The sequence below is a fragment of the Aotus nancymaae genome, unplaced genomic scaffold (assembly GCF_030222135.1).
Source record: "Aotus nancymaae isolate 86718 unplaced genomic scaffold, 86718_ANA_hifiasm-v0.15.2.pri h1tg000007l, whole genome shotgun sequence".
NCBI classification, from domain to species: Eukaryota; Metazoa; Chordata; class Mammalia; order Primates; family Aotidae; genus Aotus; species Aotus nancymaae.
The window spans coordinates 66,432,070-66,445,319 of NW_026988418.1; the positions used below are offsets into that span (position 1 = coordinate 66,432,070).

General features: G+C 40.2%; 2 protein-coding genes across 2 annotated transcripts in view; both read right to left on the reverse strand.

The window, feature by feature from the left end:
* The window catches only part of STXBP3 (syntaxin binding protein 3), a 71,831-nt gene extending 63,415 nt beyond the window's left edge, over window positions 1–8,416 (reverse strand). The window contains exons 1-2 of the mRNA XM_012468024.2: window positions 8,303–8,416; window positions 5–54 (exon numbers count right to left, since the gene is read on the reverse strand). Of these exons, the coding sequence (XP_012323447.2) occupies window positions 5–54; window positions 8,303–8,351 (99 nt within the window). The 5' untranslated portion in view covers window positions 8,352–8,416. The remainder of the gene's footprint in view (window positions 1–4; window positions 55–8,302) is intronic.
* Window positions 8,417–11,993: 3,577 nt separating this feature from the next.
* Window positions 11,994–13,250, reverse strand: part of FNDC7 (fibronectin type III domain containing 7) — a 29,431-nt gene continuing 28,174 nt past the window's right edge. The window contains exons 12-13 of the mRNA XM_012468023.2: window positions 12,895–12,963; window positions 11,994–12,812 (exon numbers count right to left, since the gene is read on the reverse strand). Of these exons, the coding sequence (XP_012323446.2) occupies window positions 12,932–12,963 (32 nt within the window). The 3' untranslated portion in view covers window positions 11,994–12,812; window positions 12,895–12,931. The remainder of the gene's footprint in view (window positions 12,813–12,894; window positions 12,964–13,250) is intronic.

Below are 13,250 nucleotides of genomic sequence, written 5' to 3' on the forward strand. Positions count from 1 at the left end.
CTACCTTCCATTCGCCTTCTTTCTTGCAGTCATCAAACACTGTTGCTTTTATCTCTGTTTAAAGAAGAAAGGAATTACTTAGGAATTAAATCAACAGAAACATAATAATAGACTATTCAAAAGTTCCAAAATGGCTAAGAAAAAAATCCAATTTGAAATTTGTTAAACTACATAAAAAGCATACATATTTGTTAAACCCTAAGGAAAAATCCAATTCTAATACCTAACCTATACAGTACATTTAAACTGTAAACAATTTTTTAACTTTAAAAAGTATTGTAAAAAGGGTTAATATATTTAAGTATATGAACATACAGGAAATATATTTCTAAAAGTGTTACTGATTTGGTTTTTCTATTCTACTTAAGTCCCAAGTAAAACAAGATGAAAACAAAAATCCCACAGGAACATCCTTAAGTTGCTCACTGCTAAATTACATCTGACAATCAAATCTGCATAAACATTTTTCATACTGATTTACTACATTATGCTTTTCAACAATACATATCACAGAATTTGGATACCAATATTCCAGTCTTGATTTATAATCAATAAATATTATGTTCCTTACAATGATTTTCAAAATAATACGTTTTACAAATTAGTTCACTGATTTACAAACATTTTCTATTATGTATCAAATAATACATGTGGATAATTTACACAAATACCTGTTCTTCTACTTAATAAAACAATTTCCCACATTTACTATGTTTTATTAATGTTCAATTGATTTTAAAATCTGTAGTAATACATAAAATATAATTAAAATATAAATTATAGTAACCTGTTTTTTAATTAATTCTTGTTTTAATAAGATGGTTGTATCATTAACTTAAGCTTTTCCATTTCCTAATTTATATTTAAGTTAATACTTTCGGGAAATTTATCAGCAAGTTTTTGATACTAAGTCATGATAAAAAATGACAGCTCTTATATCAGAGGGTATAAATAATAATAGTTACTGTGGTAAAATAAAAAATATTTGTTTTTTGTTCCCAGTTCCTGGCACAGAGCTCCTAAAGGCTTTGGAATCTCCGGAGTGATAGTGTTTCTTTGATCTGTGAATGAAATGACTCTTGGGTGAGATACCCCTATACAGCTTTAGGCTGAGGGCTGGTCACCAGACTAAGCCATGATTAGACGGTTGGACCCCCCCTCCCCCGAACCCGCATTCCTTGTGAATACATGGGTTGGAACTTTCGGCCCTACCCCGGGACCTCTGAGAAAGGAAGAGGGACTGAAGATTGAGTTCAATTACCAATGATTTAAATCAATCATGCTTACATAATGAAGCCTCCATAAAAATCCCTTAAGAGAGTCTGGAGAGTTTCCAAGGTGGTGAACAAACCACGTGCCAGGATAGAAGCTCCACGTGGATAGAAGCTTCTATGCTTGGGGCCTTTTTGGACCTTACCTTATGTACCTCTCCACCTGGCTATTCATTTATATCTTTTGTAATAAACTGGTAATAGTAAGTAAAGTGTTTTCTAAAGTTCTGTAGCCATTCTAGCAAAGTAATGAACCTGAAAGGGGAGGGCTGTGGGAATCTCTGACTTTGTAGCCAAGCCAGACAGAAGTGTACATAACCCAGGGATTTGCTACTGGCATCTGAAGTGAAGGCAGTATTGTGAGACTAACCCCTTAATCCTGTGGAGTCTGACACTAACTAGTGTTCTTAACGAACTAGTTCCTAACTAACTGGATATCCTACAATCATTTCAGTTCTGACACTAACCCATTTGGTGTCCAGAGTTGGAGAACTGGTTGGTGTGAGGGGGGAAAAACCATATATTTGGTGTCAGAAATGTTGTTAGTAAAAACAATTCAGTTATTTACAGTCATTTTCAGAATTGTGGTTTGGAAGGTTTTATTGTGAATGAGAAGATTTGAAAGTGTCAAGAAATATCAATTGAGGTAATTATACATTGTTTGCTAGAAGTATAGTGTTATATTGGAATTATGGTAAACGTCTGAAATATTTAACCATAATTTAAGCCAAAGGCACTGGCTTCTAGAACCTTACAGGCAAAAATAAAGGATTTTCTCAGGCAGAGCTCAGATACAGAAATATTATGCTGCTTTCTCTTTCTAAGCTAGCTTCATTCCTTATACATCAAACAAGCTGAAAGTTGAAGACATTTGCTTGTTTTTATCAGATTTGTGTCTTTCTCTTAAGAAATGAATGCTCATGGAATTTATGATGGAGCAGATTGGAGAAAGGCTCCCTAAGCAGAAGTCATCTCATTATAGTCTTCAAAACCTTAGAACTGCATTGGCCTAGATGGTAGAAACCAGCCATATCTGGCTACTGAGCACCTGAAATGTGGCTAGTCTGAACTGAGATATCCTGTAAGTACAGAATACACATGAGACTTCAAAAACCTTAGTACAAAAAAAGGAATGTAAAAAATGTATTAGGTCAAATACAATATATTAATTTTACCTTTTTCTTTTTACCTTTTTAGGTGACTACCAGAAAATTTAAAATTACATATGTAGCTTGCATTAAATTTCTAATGACAGAACTGTCTTGGAATCTGAAGATACTTAGATCTGCGTCTGCCAGAGGAAAAAAAAGAATCTGAAGATACCTGGAGGGTCAGTGTTATTGTCTTAAAAAGAAAGAACTAGTTTTTGGGGATAGGAGGGGCATCCATGAAAAGTGACATAGTCACAGGTAGACATGTTTAGAGAGGAGTCAAAGGAAATCATATCAATAAATACTACAGAACTAAGAAGGTATTTCCTCTAAATACTAATGAAAACCATTTGACCTTATATCCGTTTCTCTAGCATCCTAAATATGGATATACCTCAAGACTCAATTTTCTTACCTTTGCTCTGCTTGCTCTCAAGCAAAGGTTTTATTGTGATTGGGAAGATCTGAAAGTGTTAAGAAATACAGAACAAGCTCTCCTTTTACTCAGAGCAAAGGTAAGAGAATTTGCTCCTGTGGCTGGTCTCTTCAGAGACCACATTCATCATCAAAATTTCATCTATCATCTTTCAATTTTTCAACAGTCTTACAGCTCTTCTCTCTTCGAACTTCAATTATACAATACAGATACAAGTACCTACGTGCCTTAAGTTGAGATTATAGTACCCTAAAAACTGCTCTAGACTTATTTCTCTAAGTATTATTGTCATTTTCTTAGTCATTGTCTTTGGCTATTTCCTCCTTTCACCCCACCCACCTATCAGGCATATTGATGGTTCTCTCTGGTAACTATAATTTTTCATTGCCACTGTCACCGGCATCGACTTGATTCTTCTCTCTCACTGAAGTACTGCAATAGAATCCTATCTGGATTTCCTGCTTTCTACCTCAAACACCTTTGCCATTTCAATCATTTTTCACACTGCTGTCAGAGTCACCTTCCTGAAATACAATCCTTTGTTTATATTAATATACACCTCAAAATTCCCTCAAACACTTACTCTTGCCTACAGAATGAAATCTAAACTCTACTACTTAACCTTCTCCACTGACTGGCTTCTACTTAATCTCTAAATCAATCTTCCACTAGTCCAAATGCTACCCAAATAATAACTTTATTTATTTATTTATTTTTGAGACTGAGTCACACACTGTCACCCAGGCTGAAGTGAGTGGCATGATCACTGCTCACTGCAGCCTCAACTTCCCAGGCTCCAGCGATCCTCCCACCTCAGCCTCCCAAGTAGCTGGGACCACAGCTGGTCCCACATGTTACCACACCTGGCTAATTTCTGTATTTTTGGTAGAGATGGAGTTTCACCATGTTGTTCAGGCTGGTCTTTAACTCCTGAGCTCAAGTGATCCATCTGGCTTGGCCTCCCAAAGTGCTGCAATTATAGGCATAGGCCACTGTGCCAGACCTTATGCTAGCTAGCTAGCTAGCTAGCTATTAATTGATTGATTGATTGATGTAGAGGCAGGGTCTTGCTCTGTCATCCAGGCTGGAGTGCAGTGGCACAATCAATGCCCACTGCAGCCTCAACCTCCTGGGCTGAAGGGATCCTCCTGCCTCAGCCTCCCACGTAGCTGGCAACATAGGTGCATCACCAAACATGGTTAATTTTTAATTTTTTTGTAGTGATCGAGTCTCACTTTGTTGTCCGGGTTGGTCTCAAACTCCTGGGCTCAAGGGATCATCTCACCTCGGACTCTCAAAGTGCTAGGATTACAGGCATGAGTCATAGTATCTGGCTTAGAATTTTTTTTTTTTTTGAGACAGAGTCTTGCTCTGTCACCCAGGCTGGAGTGCAGTGGTGCAATCTCAGCTCTCTGCAACCTCTGCCTCCTGGGTTCAAGCAATTCTCCTGCCCCAACCTTCTGAGTAGCTGGGATTACAGTTATGTGCCACCATGCCTGGCTAATTTTTGTATTTTTAGTAGAGATGGGGTTTCACCATGTTGGCCAGGCTGGTCTTGAACTCCTGACCTCATGATCTACCCACCTCGGGTTCTCAAAGTGCTACGATTACAGGTGTGAGCCACCATGCCCGACCTAGAATTTTTGTATCTTTTTTATGGCATCTAAGTTACCAGTTAATTTTTAAAAGTCTAACCCATACTATCCTATATTTGCTCCATACTTTACTGTCTTTTTATATTTTAGAACTTTATATGAATTTTTAAAATTTGCTAGAGATGGACTAAGATCATACCTAAGTATATAAAAGAGGAGCAAGAAAGTACAATTAAAACAAAAAAAAAGATGTCAGGCAAAAAGCCTTAAGACAGAAATAACTTGCAATAAAAACCTAATAGTAAATATTTATGTCCCAAACAAAACAACATAAAAGAAAGCTATGGCATAAGAGGAAACTATCAGGAATACAAGCAGAAATAAAGAAAATACAACAAAGTGAAGATCTAAAAAATGGAATCATGGAGAATTCAAGCTGAAGAAAACATGTTGAAGAAAACGTAGTCCAAACCCCTCATGGTTTAAGTCAGGAAATAGAAGTATAACCTGTATGGAAACCAAGTTTTGCAATGACTAGTTCAGTATGGAGAAATAATACACCAAGCTTTTATAACTAGTGCATAATGACAATGTTTTTGAAAATCAAATAGCAAAAGTAAAAAGTCAGACTTGTAGGCCATAAGGGAATTTATATTCTCAGAAAACTAAAACATGTTATTAAATTCCTAATTATGATTCCAACGGATTCTGCCTCTGGCCCAGGTTATTCAGTGAACAGGTAAGAATCTTTATAAAAGCAAACCCAGGGACCTGGGGCAGGAGACAAAAGCAATAATCATCATGAGTCAGTTGAATAAAAACAGACTAAACTGTGAACGGGAAAGACCACCCAGGGCTTTCAAGATATAATGATCAAAAATTGTATGAAAGCAGAATGTCTAAAAACTAAGGACTACTCTAAGACGAACTAAACATATACAAAAGTAAATACTAAAGCAATTATTTCTAGGTAGAAATGTAGTAAATTCAAGATTTATTCTTATTTATTTATTTTTTGAGACAGGGTCTCAGGCTGGAGTGCAGTGACACAACCTTGGTTCATTGCAACCTCTGCCTCTTGGGTTCAAGTGATCCTCCTACCTCGGCCTCCCAAGCAGCTGGAACTACAGGTGTGCACAATTCAATATTATTATTGAAGAAAACACTGCAATAAAGGGTATGGAGGACTTCTCTTAAACATAACAGTGTAAGGGTAAAAAGCCACCATGATATAATTATTTGGTGTGATGTAATTCAGAATACTGGTTACTCTAAAGGAGAGGATAGGGTTTAGACTGGGAAGGGTAATTGGGTGCTTGGAAACATTCTTTATCTTGATCTGGATGATAGTTACATGAGTAAAAAAAAACTCATCCAGCTGTACATTTACCATTAGTGCACTTCACACTAACATTACACTTAATTAAATCTTAGAATCATTTCTCTTCAAAATAGGAACAAGAAAATTGCTTCCTCTCAGCATTGTTTAATAGAATGCCAAAAATGCTAGTGACTATTCTTTGAAAAAGAAGGAAAACAAAATCATTGTAATGGTTCCCCACTGCCTACAGAATGTGGAAATAATATAGCAACCAGGCCCTTCATAATCTGGCTCCAATCTGCCTTTTGGTCTATGTCCCCCTATCCCTGCAATGAATACCCTGTACTCAATCAAAAGGAATTGTTCGCTCTTTCATAATCAACCACTTACTTTGTCACCTTTGGGGTTTGACATAGATTTGCCTCGGCCTGTCAAAATCCTACTACCTTTCAAGAAACATCTTATATGTTACTTCCTCTTGAGCCTTCCCTGACCTCCTCCCATCGAGGAAATAATTCCTTTTTCCTCTCTTCTTCCAAAACTTCGTACTGCTAATACAGCACTAAGTACTTACGGACCTGTCTTCTCCCACTAAATTGTTAATTCTAGAAAATCAAAGAACAGAGTACATACTCAATAAACACTGATTTAAATAAATAAATGACTGTGTAAATATCCAAAAATTAAAAAAATTTTGCCCAAAATAAAAGAGAAAGCAACCAGAATGAAAAAAGACATAAAACAAAGATAATTGATTAAAACAAAAACTTGATTCTATGCATACTTGTATTTGCACACAAAAAAAAACACTTATAGAAGGGATTTATGAGAAACCTAAGAGTGATTGTCTCTGGAGAGGAAGGTTAGGGGTCTGGTTGGAAGACTGATTTTATTTTTACTTAAAATTTTTAAAATTTAATTTTACTTTTTTTTTTTAAGACAGTCTCATTATGTTGACCAGGCTGGCCTTGAACTCCTAGGCTTAGGTGATCCTCCTGCCCTGGCCTCCCAAAGTGCTGGGATTACAGGCAAGAGCCACCGCACCTGCCCATAATTTCTTTTCCTTCCTGCTATCAAGATTTTTTGCCACCTCAAGGTATTTAAAAAGCAATTAAAAATGTTAATTACGAAAATTTTGAAGCAGCATGAAAAACGTTGAGTCAATGCTAGTTGCTTAAAAAAAGGAAGTCACAGAAGGACAGATAATAAAAAATGTGTTTTTTTCTATACACGGAACAGAAGGAAAATGTGAAAAAGGGAGAAACCTTATCATTCAATATGTAAAGAGCTGGCTTAAATACATACATGCTGATGTTAAGCACATATATATCTTGGAAATTATTTATACAACACAATTTATTACCCATTTTCACATAAATGTATTTAAATACCATTGTTTCAAAACATCCCCAAATCTTAAAAGTCAGCCACGTAAATCTTGAAAAAGCAAATGCCAACCTTAAACTTAACTAATCTTTTAAAAGATAATTTCATATTTTTCACCCATTTATACATTTGCTTAGTGCCTGCTATATGTTAAACACTATCTCAGTTACTGATTTAGATTTTTAATTTTAGACAAGGAGCTCTGTAACCCCCAGAATTCTGCTGACTAAATCATTTCTGTTTTTTTGTTCAACAGGTTGGACTAAGAAATACTAATTAGATGTTACTCCCTTTCCACTACTAGGCCATAACTATTTTGAACTCAGCGATGCCAAACAATGATGGTTATTCCTGCTGGGTGGTTTCATTCTTTCTCTAACCCGTCAGACCTAAGTTTGGAGCGATGTTTATGAAAGTTGTGGATGATACCGCAGAACATCAGTAACCAATAAGAAGTCCGGTCCTCACAGCAGGGAGAGGCTCCGAGAGTGTAAAGGTAAAAGGGAAGGAGCAGCTCTGCTCCGGCTATGCAGGAAGATGTCACGGCTGGACACCTGGTCATTCCAATGGTTCCTTCTCAAGAACCTTCAGAAAGTAGGCTCCTCTAGGAATACAGAAGAGGGGTCTGCTGAACAGTGAGGGTTTTTGGAAAGCACAGGTTGATACTAACACGAGTAAGCAGAATAAACAGTCCTTACAAACTCCAGTGTGGGGAGGAGATAGGGGCGGAATAAACAGCGCCCGGATTGTCTCGGATGGAGAGACATCTCCAGCTGGTGGGGCGCGGGCGGGAGCGGAGAAGAGTGGGGAGCGCGGCCGAGGACGCGCGCGGGGCCCGTGGGAGGGAAAGCCGGTCCGAGGCAGCTCCCCCAGGGCCGAGCTTCGTGGCCAGAGCGCGGCCGAGGCAAGGGGGTGCCCGACACCAACGAGAAGGCCGCGTCCTGTCGCACCCAGCCCATCCCTGGTGCTGGCGAGGAACAGGGCAGTGCAGGAAAGCAGGAAGAAGTCCTCACACAAGTCCCAAAGCAACAAGTGCTCGCGGCGGCTCCTCAAACAGACCGCCGGGTTGGGGATGCAAAATGAGGCCCGGCATGGCGCCCTTCCGGTCTTCCCCCTCTCAACCCCTACCCCACCGCACTCACTCTGCCACACGACGCTCTTCAGCCCCCTCTCTGCCAGCGACGGCGCCATCTTCCCAACACTGCGGAACAGCAGCCACCACCTTCCACTCCCAACCTACTTCGGTCGTGGAAGCGGCGTCGGGGTGGCCCCGCCCCTCACTGCGAGGGAGGCCCCGCACCCTCTCGCGGCCCTCGCCCTCCGGTGACGTCACGAGCGTCTGCAAGGGAATTTCCGCCCACTCCCTGTCGGAGGCTGCGCAGGAACCTTCGTGGGAAGTCGGGCTCCCCCTCGTGGGAGTCTGCTATCGCCCGAGGTTAGACGTCCTGTGGCCTAGGAACGCTAAGTGCCAAACCGATCTCGTGAGTCAAGGCCGGCTGTGAAATTCCGAGTTCACACATACACGAGGATATCCTCCCTTTTACAGAAGAACCCTTCACTTCGCGAGGCGATTCCTAACAGACTTCACTCAGTAGCCAACCCAACTACCCAATGGAAAATGTACTGCCGCCCAAGGTTTATTTCATTCATTTTTCAAGGTCACAGTAATTGCATAGAACTGTGAGGTACGCTCCAGTGTGCCAAGAACTGTGCTGGACTTTTATGACGCTCAGAGAAATGAGAGGCCGACTTTTTCCTCTGAAAAATTTGTAATCTAACTAAAGAGCACAATTTCTGGAATGCTGCAGGTCGTAAATACTTGGTTTAAAAAGTGAATGCCTTAATGATACGATATACGTAAATGAACCAACGAAACAATAATCATTTATTAACAAATGTATGCAACAAATGTAGGGAGGGCCTGTTAATGCTTCAGGATCTAAAATTATCGTTGAAAGTTGATTCACAGAGGAGGAGATCTGGGCTCGGAAAGTTTAGCAGATATCTGTTTACTGAGATTGTTCTTTTGGGACTTTAAATCAAAGTCATCAAACATGAATTATAACAGTTTAGTTGCTGAGAGCCCTAACTGTGAGATAACCATCATGACATTGGCAGAAAGTAGGCTTTCCTAGAGGGATTTGCAAAGAACCAGTGATTATAAAGATTCAAGCTGGTCACACAGGGAAGTAGAAGTTGTTAGATACCACTACTACTACTAATGTCTAATATTTACTGAATTCTTACTTAACCATATGCCAGGCACCATGTTAAGTAGATGTAATGCCAGGCACTGATCCCCAAAGCAACCCTTAGAACAAGGAAACTGAGGCTTAGTGAAGTTAAGTAACTTGCCAAGGATGCACTTGATGGTGAAGTGGGAACAAAGATCAGGCTTGCACTACACAGAGAGCAACAGAACAGTCTGTGGGATAACCTGCAATTTTTAGAAGAGTAAAGGAGAATGAAGAATTAGAACAGGCTGGGCAGGGTGACTCACACCTGTAATCCCAGCACTTTGGGAGGCCTCGGCAGGAGGACTGATAGAGGCCAGGAATTTAAGACCAGCCTGGGCAACATGGCAAGAGCACTGTCTCCACACACACACAATTTTTTTTTTTTAATGTTAGCTGGGCATGATGGCACATGCTACTTGCAGGCTGAGGAGTTGTAGCTACTTGCGAGGCTGAGGTAGGATGATTGCTTGAGCCCAGGAATTCCAGGTTGCGGTAAGCTATGATCATGCAACTGTATTCCAGCCTGGGCAACAGAGTGAGAAGGGTCTTTTAAAAATAAAAACGGCCATCACATGCGTTCTGGCACAACCTATGGCATGAGTGGTTTTTCTGTTCAAGGCTTATATGGGAATGAAAGCTGGAGCCCTAACCTCCTTTAAACCTACTCTAAATGGATTCAGTTGCTCAATTTTTTAAACAAATGCACATATGATTTCCCTCTCCCTTTTCATTTAAAATTAGGTTCTGCTTAGTTTAGCAGGGTGAAGCCCCAATCTATAAGAAAAATATGTGCCAGGGAAGATTCACCCTTCTGAGGTGAAGCCCCTCACTCTGGAGAGCCAAAGAGGGAAGAGTAATATGGGTGAGGTGCCTCCATCTCTTACCCTTCAGGAGAATGACCAGGTGCCAGGGAATAACACAGGGGCCCTCTGGGTTGGAAGTTTGACTCTGGTCACATGGAGTGCAGTTGTGGCTCATGTTCCTGAAGTCCAGAGTCCTTGGCAGCACTGCAGAAGAGCAGAGCAACCATGGGCTTTAACTGCATGCAGGCATAGGTCTACATCCTACAAATTCTGGCTCTGCCTCTTACTAGCAGTATGACCTCAAACACCTCAGTTTCATTGCACTTGTGCGCTGAATATGAATATATTATCTCAAACCTTGCAACAGCCCAGCAAGATGACTATTGCCATTTTACAGATGAGAAAACTGAGTCTTAGGGAGGTTAAATAAATCATGTAAAATCTCAAAATGAGCTAGGATCTGGATCCATCTGTCTCCAAGGCCATTGCTCTTTCTAGTGTACCAAATTGCCTGTCCTTCCATGCTGCCCTAGTTTTGCATAAGCTCCCTAGGCTGTTTCTCTACATTTCCTCTAGTTTGCTTGCCTAAACAAATTGAAAAATGAGTTTGGATTTCCTAAAAGTGACATAGCAGAATGGAAGGTAAAATCTACTAACACTGGCCAGGGATGGAAAGTTGCTTTGTATAATTCAGAGCAGGTAAATGGCCGAAATAACCGCGGGTTGAATGTATAAGCACGAGTTAGGGCAGATCACTCACTCATTATCCTATTCCCAGATCTCCTCTAATAATCGATCACTTACTTATAATAATCTAGAGAAATATTTTCCATAAAGATACCATGGATACCTAACATAAAGAGATGATACGTGCTTGAGGTGATGGATACCCCAATTACCCTGATTTGATCATTACACATTGTATGCCTGTATCAAAGTGTCACATGTACCCCATAAATATGTTCAACTACTATGCACCCATAATAATTAAAATTAAAATTTTAACTAAAAGATAGCATGAATTCGGAGGTCTAATCAGTGCTATTTACTTGTCTCCTTGAAACTTTGTGTTTGAACTGATTAGCTGCATGAACGTGGGTGGGCTACTTGGCCTTTCCGGGCCTCTTTTTCCCTACCTGGATAAAGGAGCTAATGTTATTACCTAGCTTGTTGGGTGTTATGAGAATAAAACGAGTACATGGAGAGCACTTACAAGCCAGTAGTTTGTGCTAGATACATGTTAAATAAACTGATTTTATCTTTACCCACTGTGGATCACATTTTCTTCTATGGTATTCTGACCAGCGCAGTTTAGCCTTTGGTGTCTAGCTAGGTAGATGGCTATTTCACTTTCTGTGCCTTGGTATTTGTAGGGTATTAGGTGTGCTCTCTGATGCTTCCAACTCCATTTTTAGAGATCTATACCTTAGGCTTGTCTCCTTTCGTGTACAGATGTTCTGAGGAAGATCTCTTATTAGTGACACATTATGTATCTCTGATCAGTCTCATAGGGAAAGCCTATCACTTTGCTCTTGCAGCACACATTGATAGGAAGTTGAAAGATTAGAAAGGGAAGTTTGTTCTTTCTTCCATGCTTAGTTCAAGCCTAACTCCATGGTCCAATTCCCCCTGGGTGGAGTTTTATGGTTGTTCTTAACTACAGATGTTCTTGGCTCCATAGCCATGTGTCTGAGGAGTAAGGACTGTAACTGTGTGTGTGTGTGTGTGTGATACAAGTCCTACTCACACTTTTTAAATTAGGTTACTGATATTCAAAGGACAAACTTTTTTTTGGTATGAGAGATTTATGTTATATTTCATTGCCTTTCCTCTCCAAAGACGAAAAAAGTAAGTGGGGGATATGGCCAATAAGATTGATGGTCCTCCCCACAAAAGATGCATGTATGTCAGTCAGCCACAGTTTGAGGCTCTCCATTTGACATCTTCTCTCATGCAGAAATCATAACTACAAAATCCTTCTAGCAACAGGCTGGCAGCTCTGCTTTCCCAGATGCTCCCCCGGATGTCATGTCACCTGATGCTTTGGCTCAGCGAACACTGCAGCAGCTCAGCTTTGCTCCTAACTTGCGATGAGGGCGTTTGTTATCTCATGTTGCCCTGGCAGCTACTGCTATCCAACCTATACTGAAGTCCTGGTGGAGGTTTGTCTTGGGATAAGTGCTGTCTCCACGTGGGTGGCTTGACTTTCTGGGAGTGAACAATTTCCAGCCCCTGAGGGGGCTGCAGGCAAGTGCTGTTGTCAATAAAACACTCATGAAGTGGATGCGTTGGAGTCTGTGGTGTGTCTGGATGTGAAATCTCAGAAAGAATTTCTGCTAAGCAGACCGTTCGTGTTTCCAGGGTTCTCACAGTGTGCTGACTCACACTGGCAGCCATCCAGGGGACTTTCTGAATCCATTTCTCTCTAGAGTCTTCACATAGCAGATCTCCAACTGCTGTGCAGGTGAGGACACACCTGACCTTGCCCTCAGGAAACAGAGTCAGAGTTGTTCTTCTAAAGGCCAAAGGAGCTTTTCCTACCCTAGAGGCATTTTGTATTCTAGATTCTAGTAGATCTTTTCCATCTCTAATCACTAACAGTTGAGACGACTCTGCAAAACAAATGGGAAAACATTTTAAACAAAGACAAAAAATTTTGCCATAAAATCAACAAAATCAATTTACATTACTCACTTTGTCAAGTTTCTGTTTTTATCTGGGGCTCACTGTGTCATTCTTCATTTCTCTTCCCTCTATAAATCACTGAAAAGGGCAAGGAAGGGAAGCAGCGAAAGATGCATTCAATATGTAGACATCTTCTTAAAAAGCACCAATGTCTGAGGTTTTATGTGTATTTTGATTTGAAATGCTATTTCTTCAGCACTTCATGGCAAGTAAACATGAAACTATGACAACTGGCAAAGTGTTACAAACTGATCAGCAGTTTCTAACTAACCAGAATGATCTCTCTCCTGCTTCACAAAACAAACCCTCCCAGAGTCTCTTCAATCCCAGTCTGCTGGTTCAAAACAAAGGAACTTTCCTTTCCA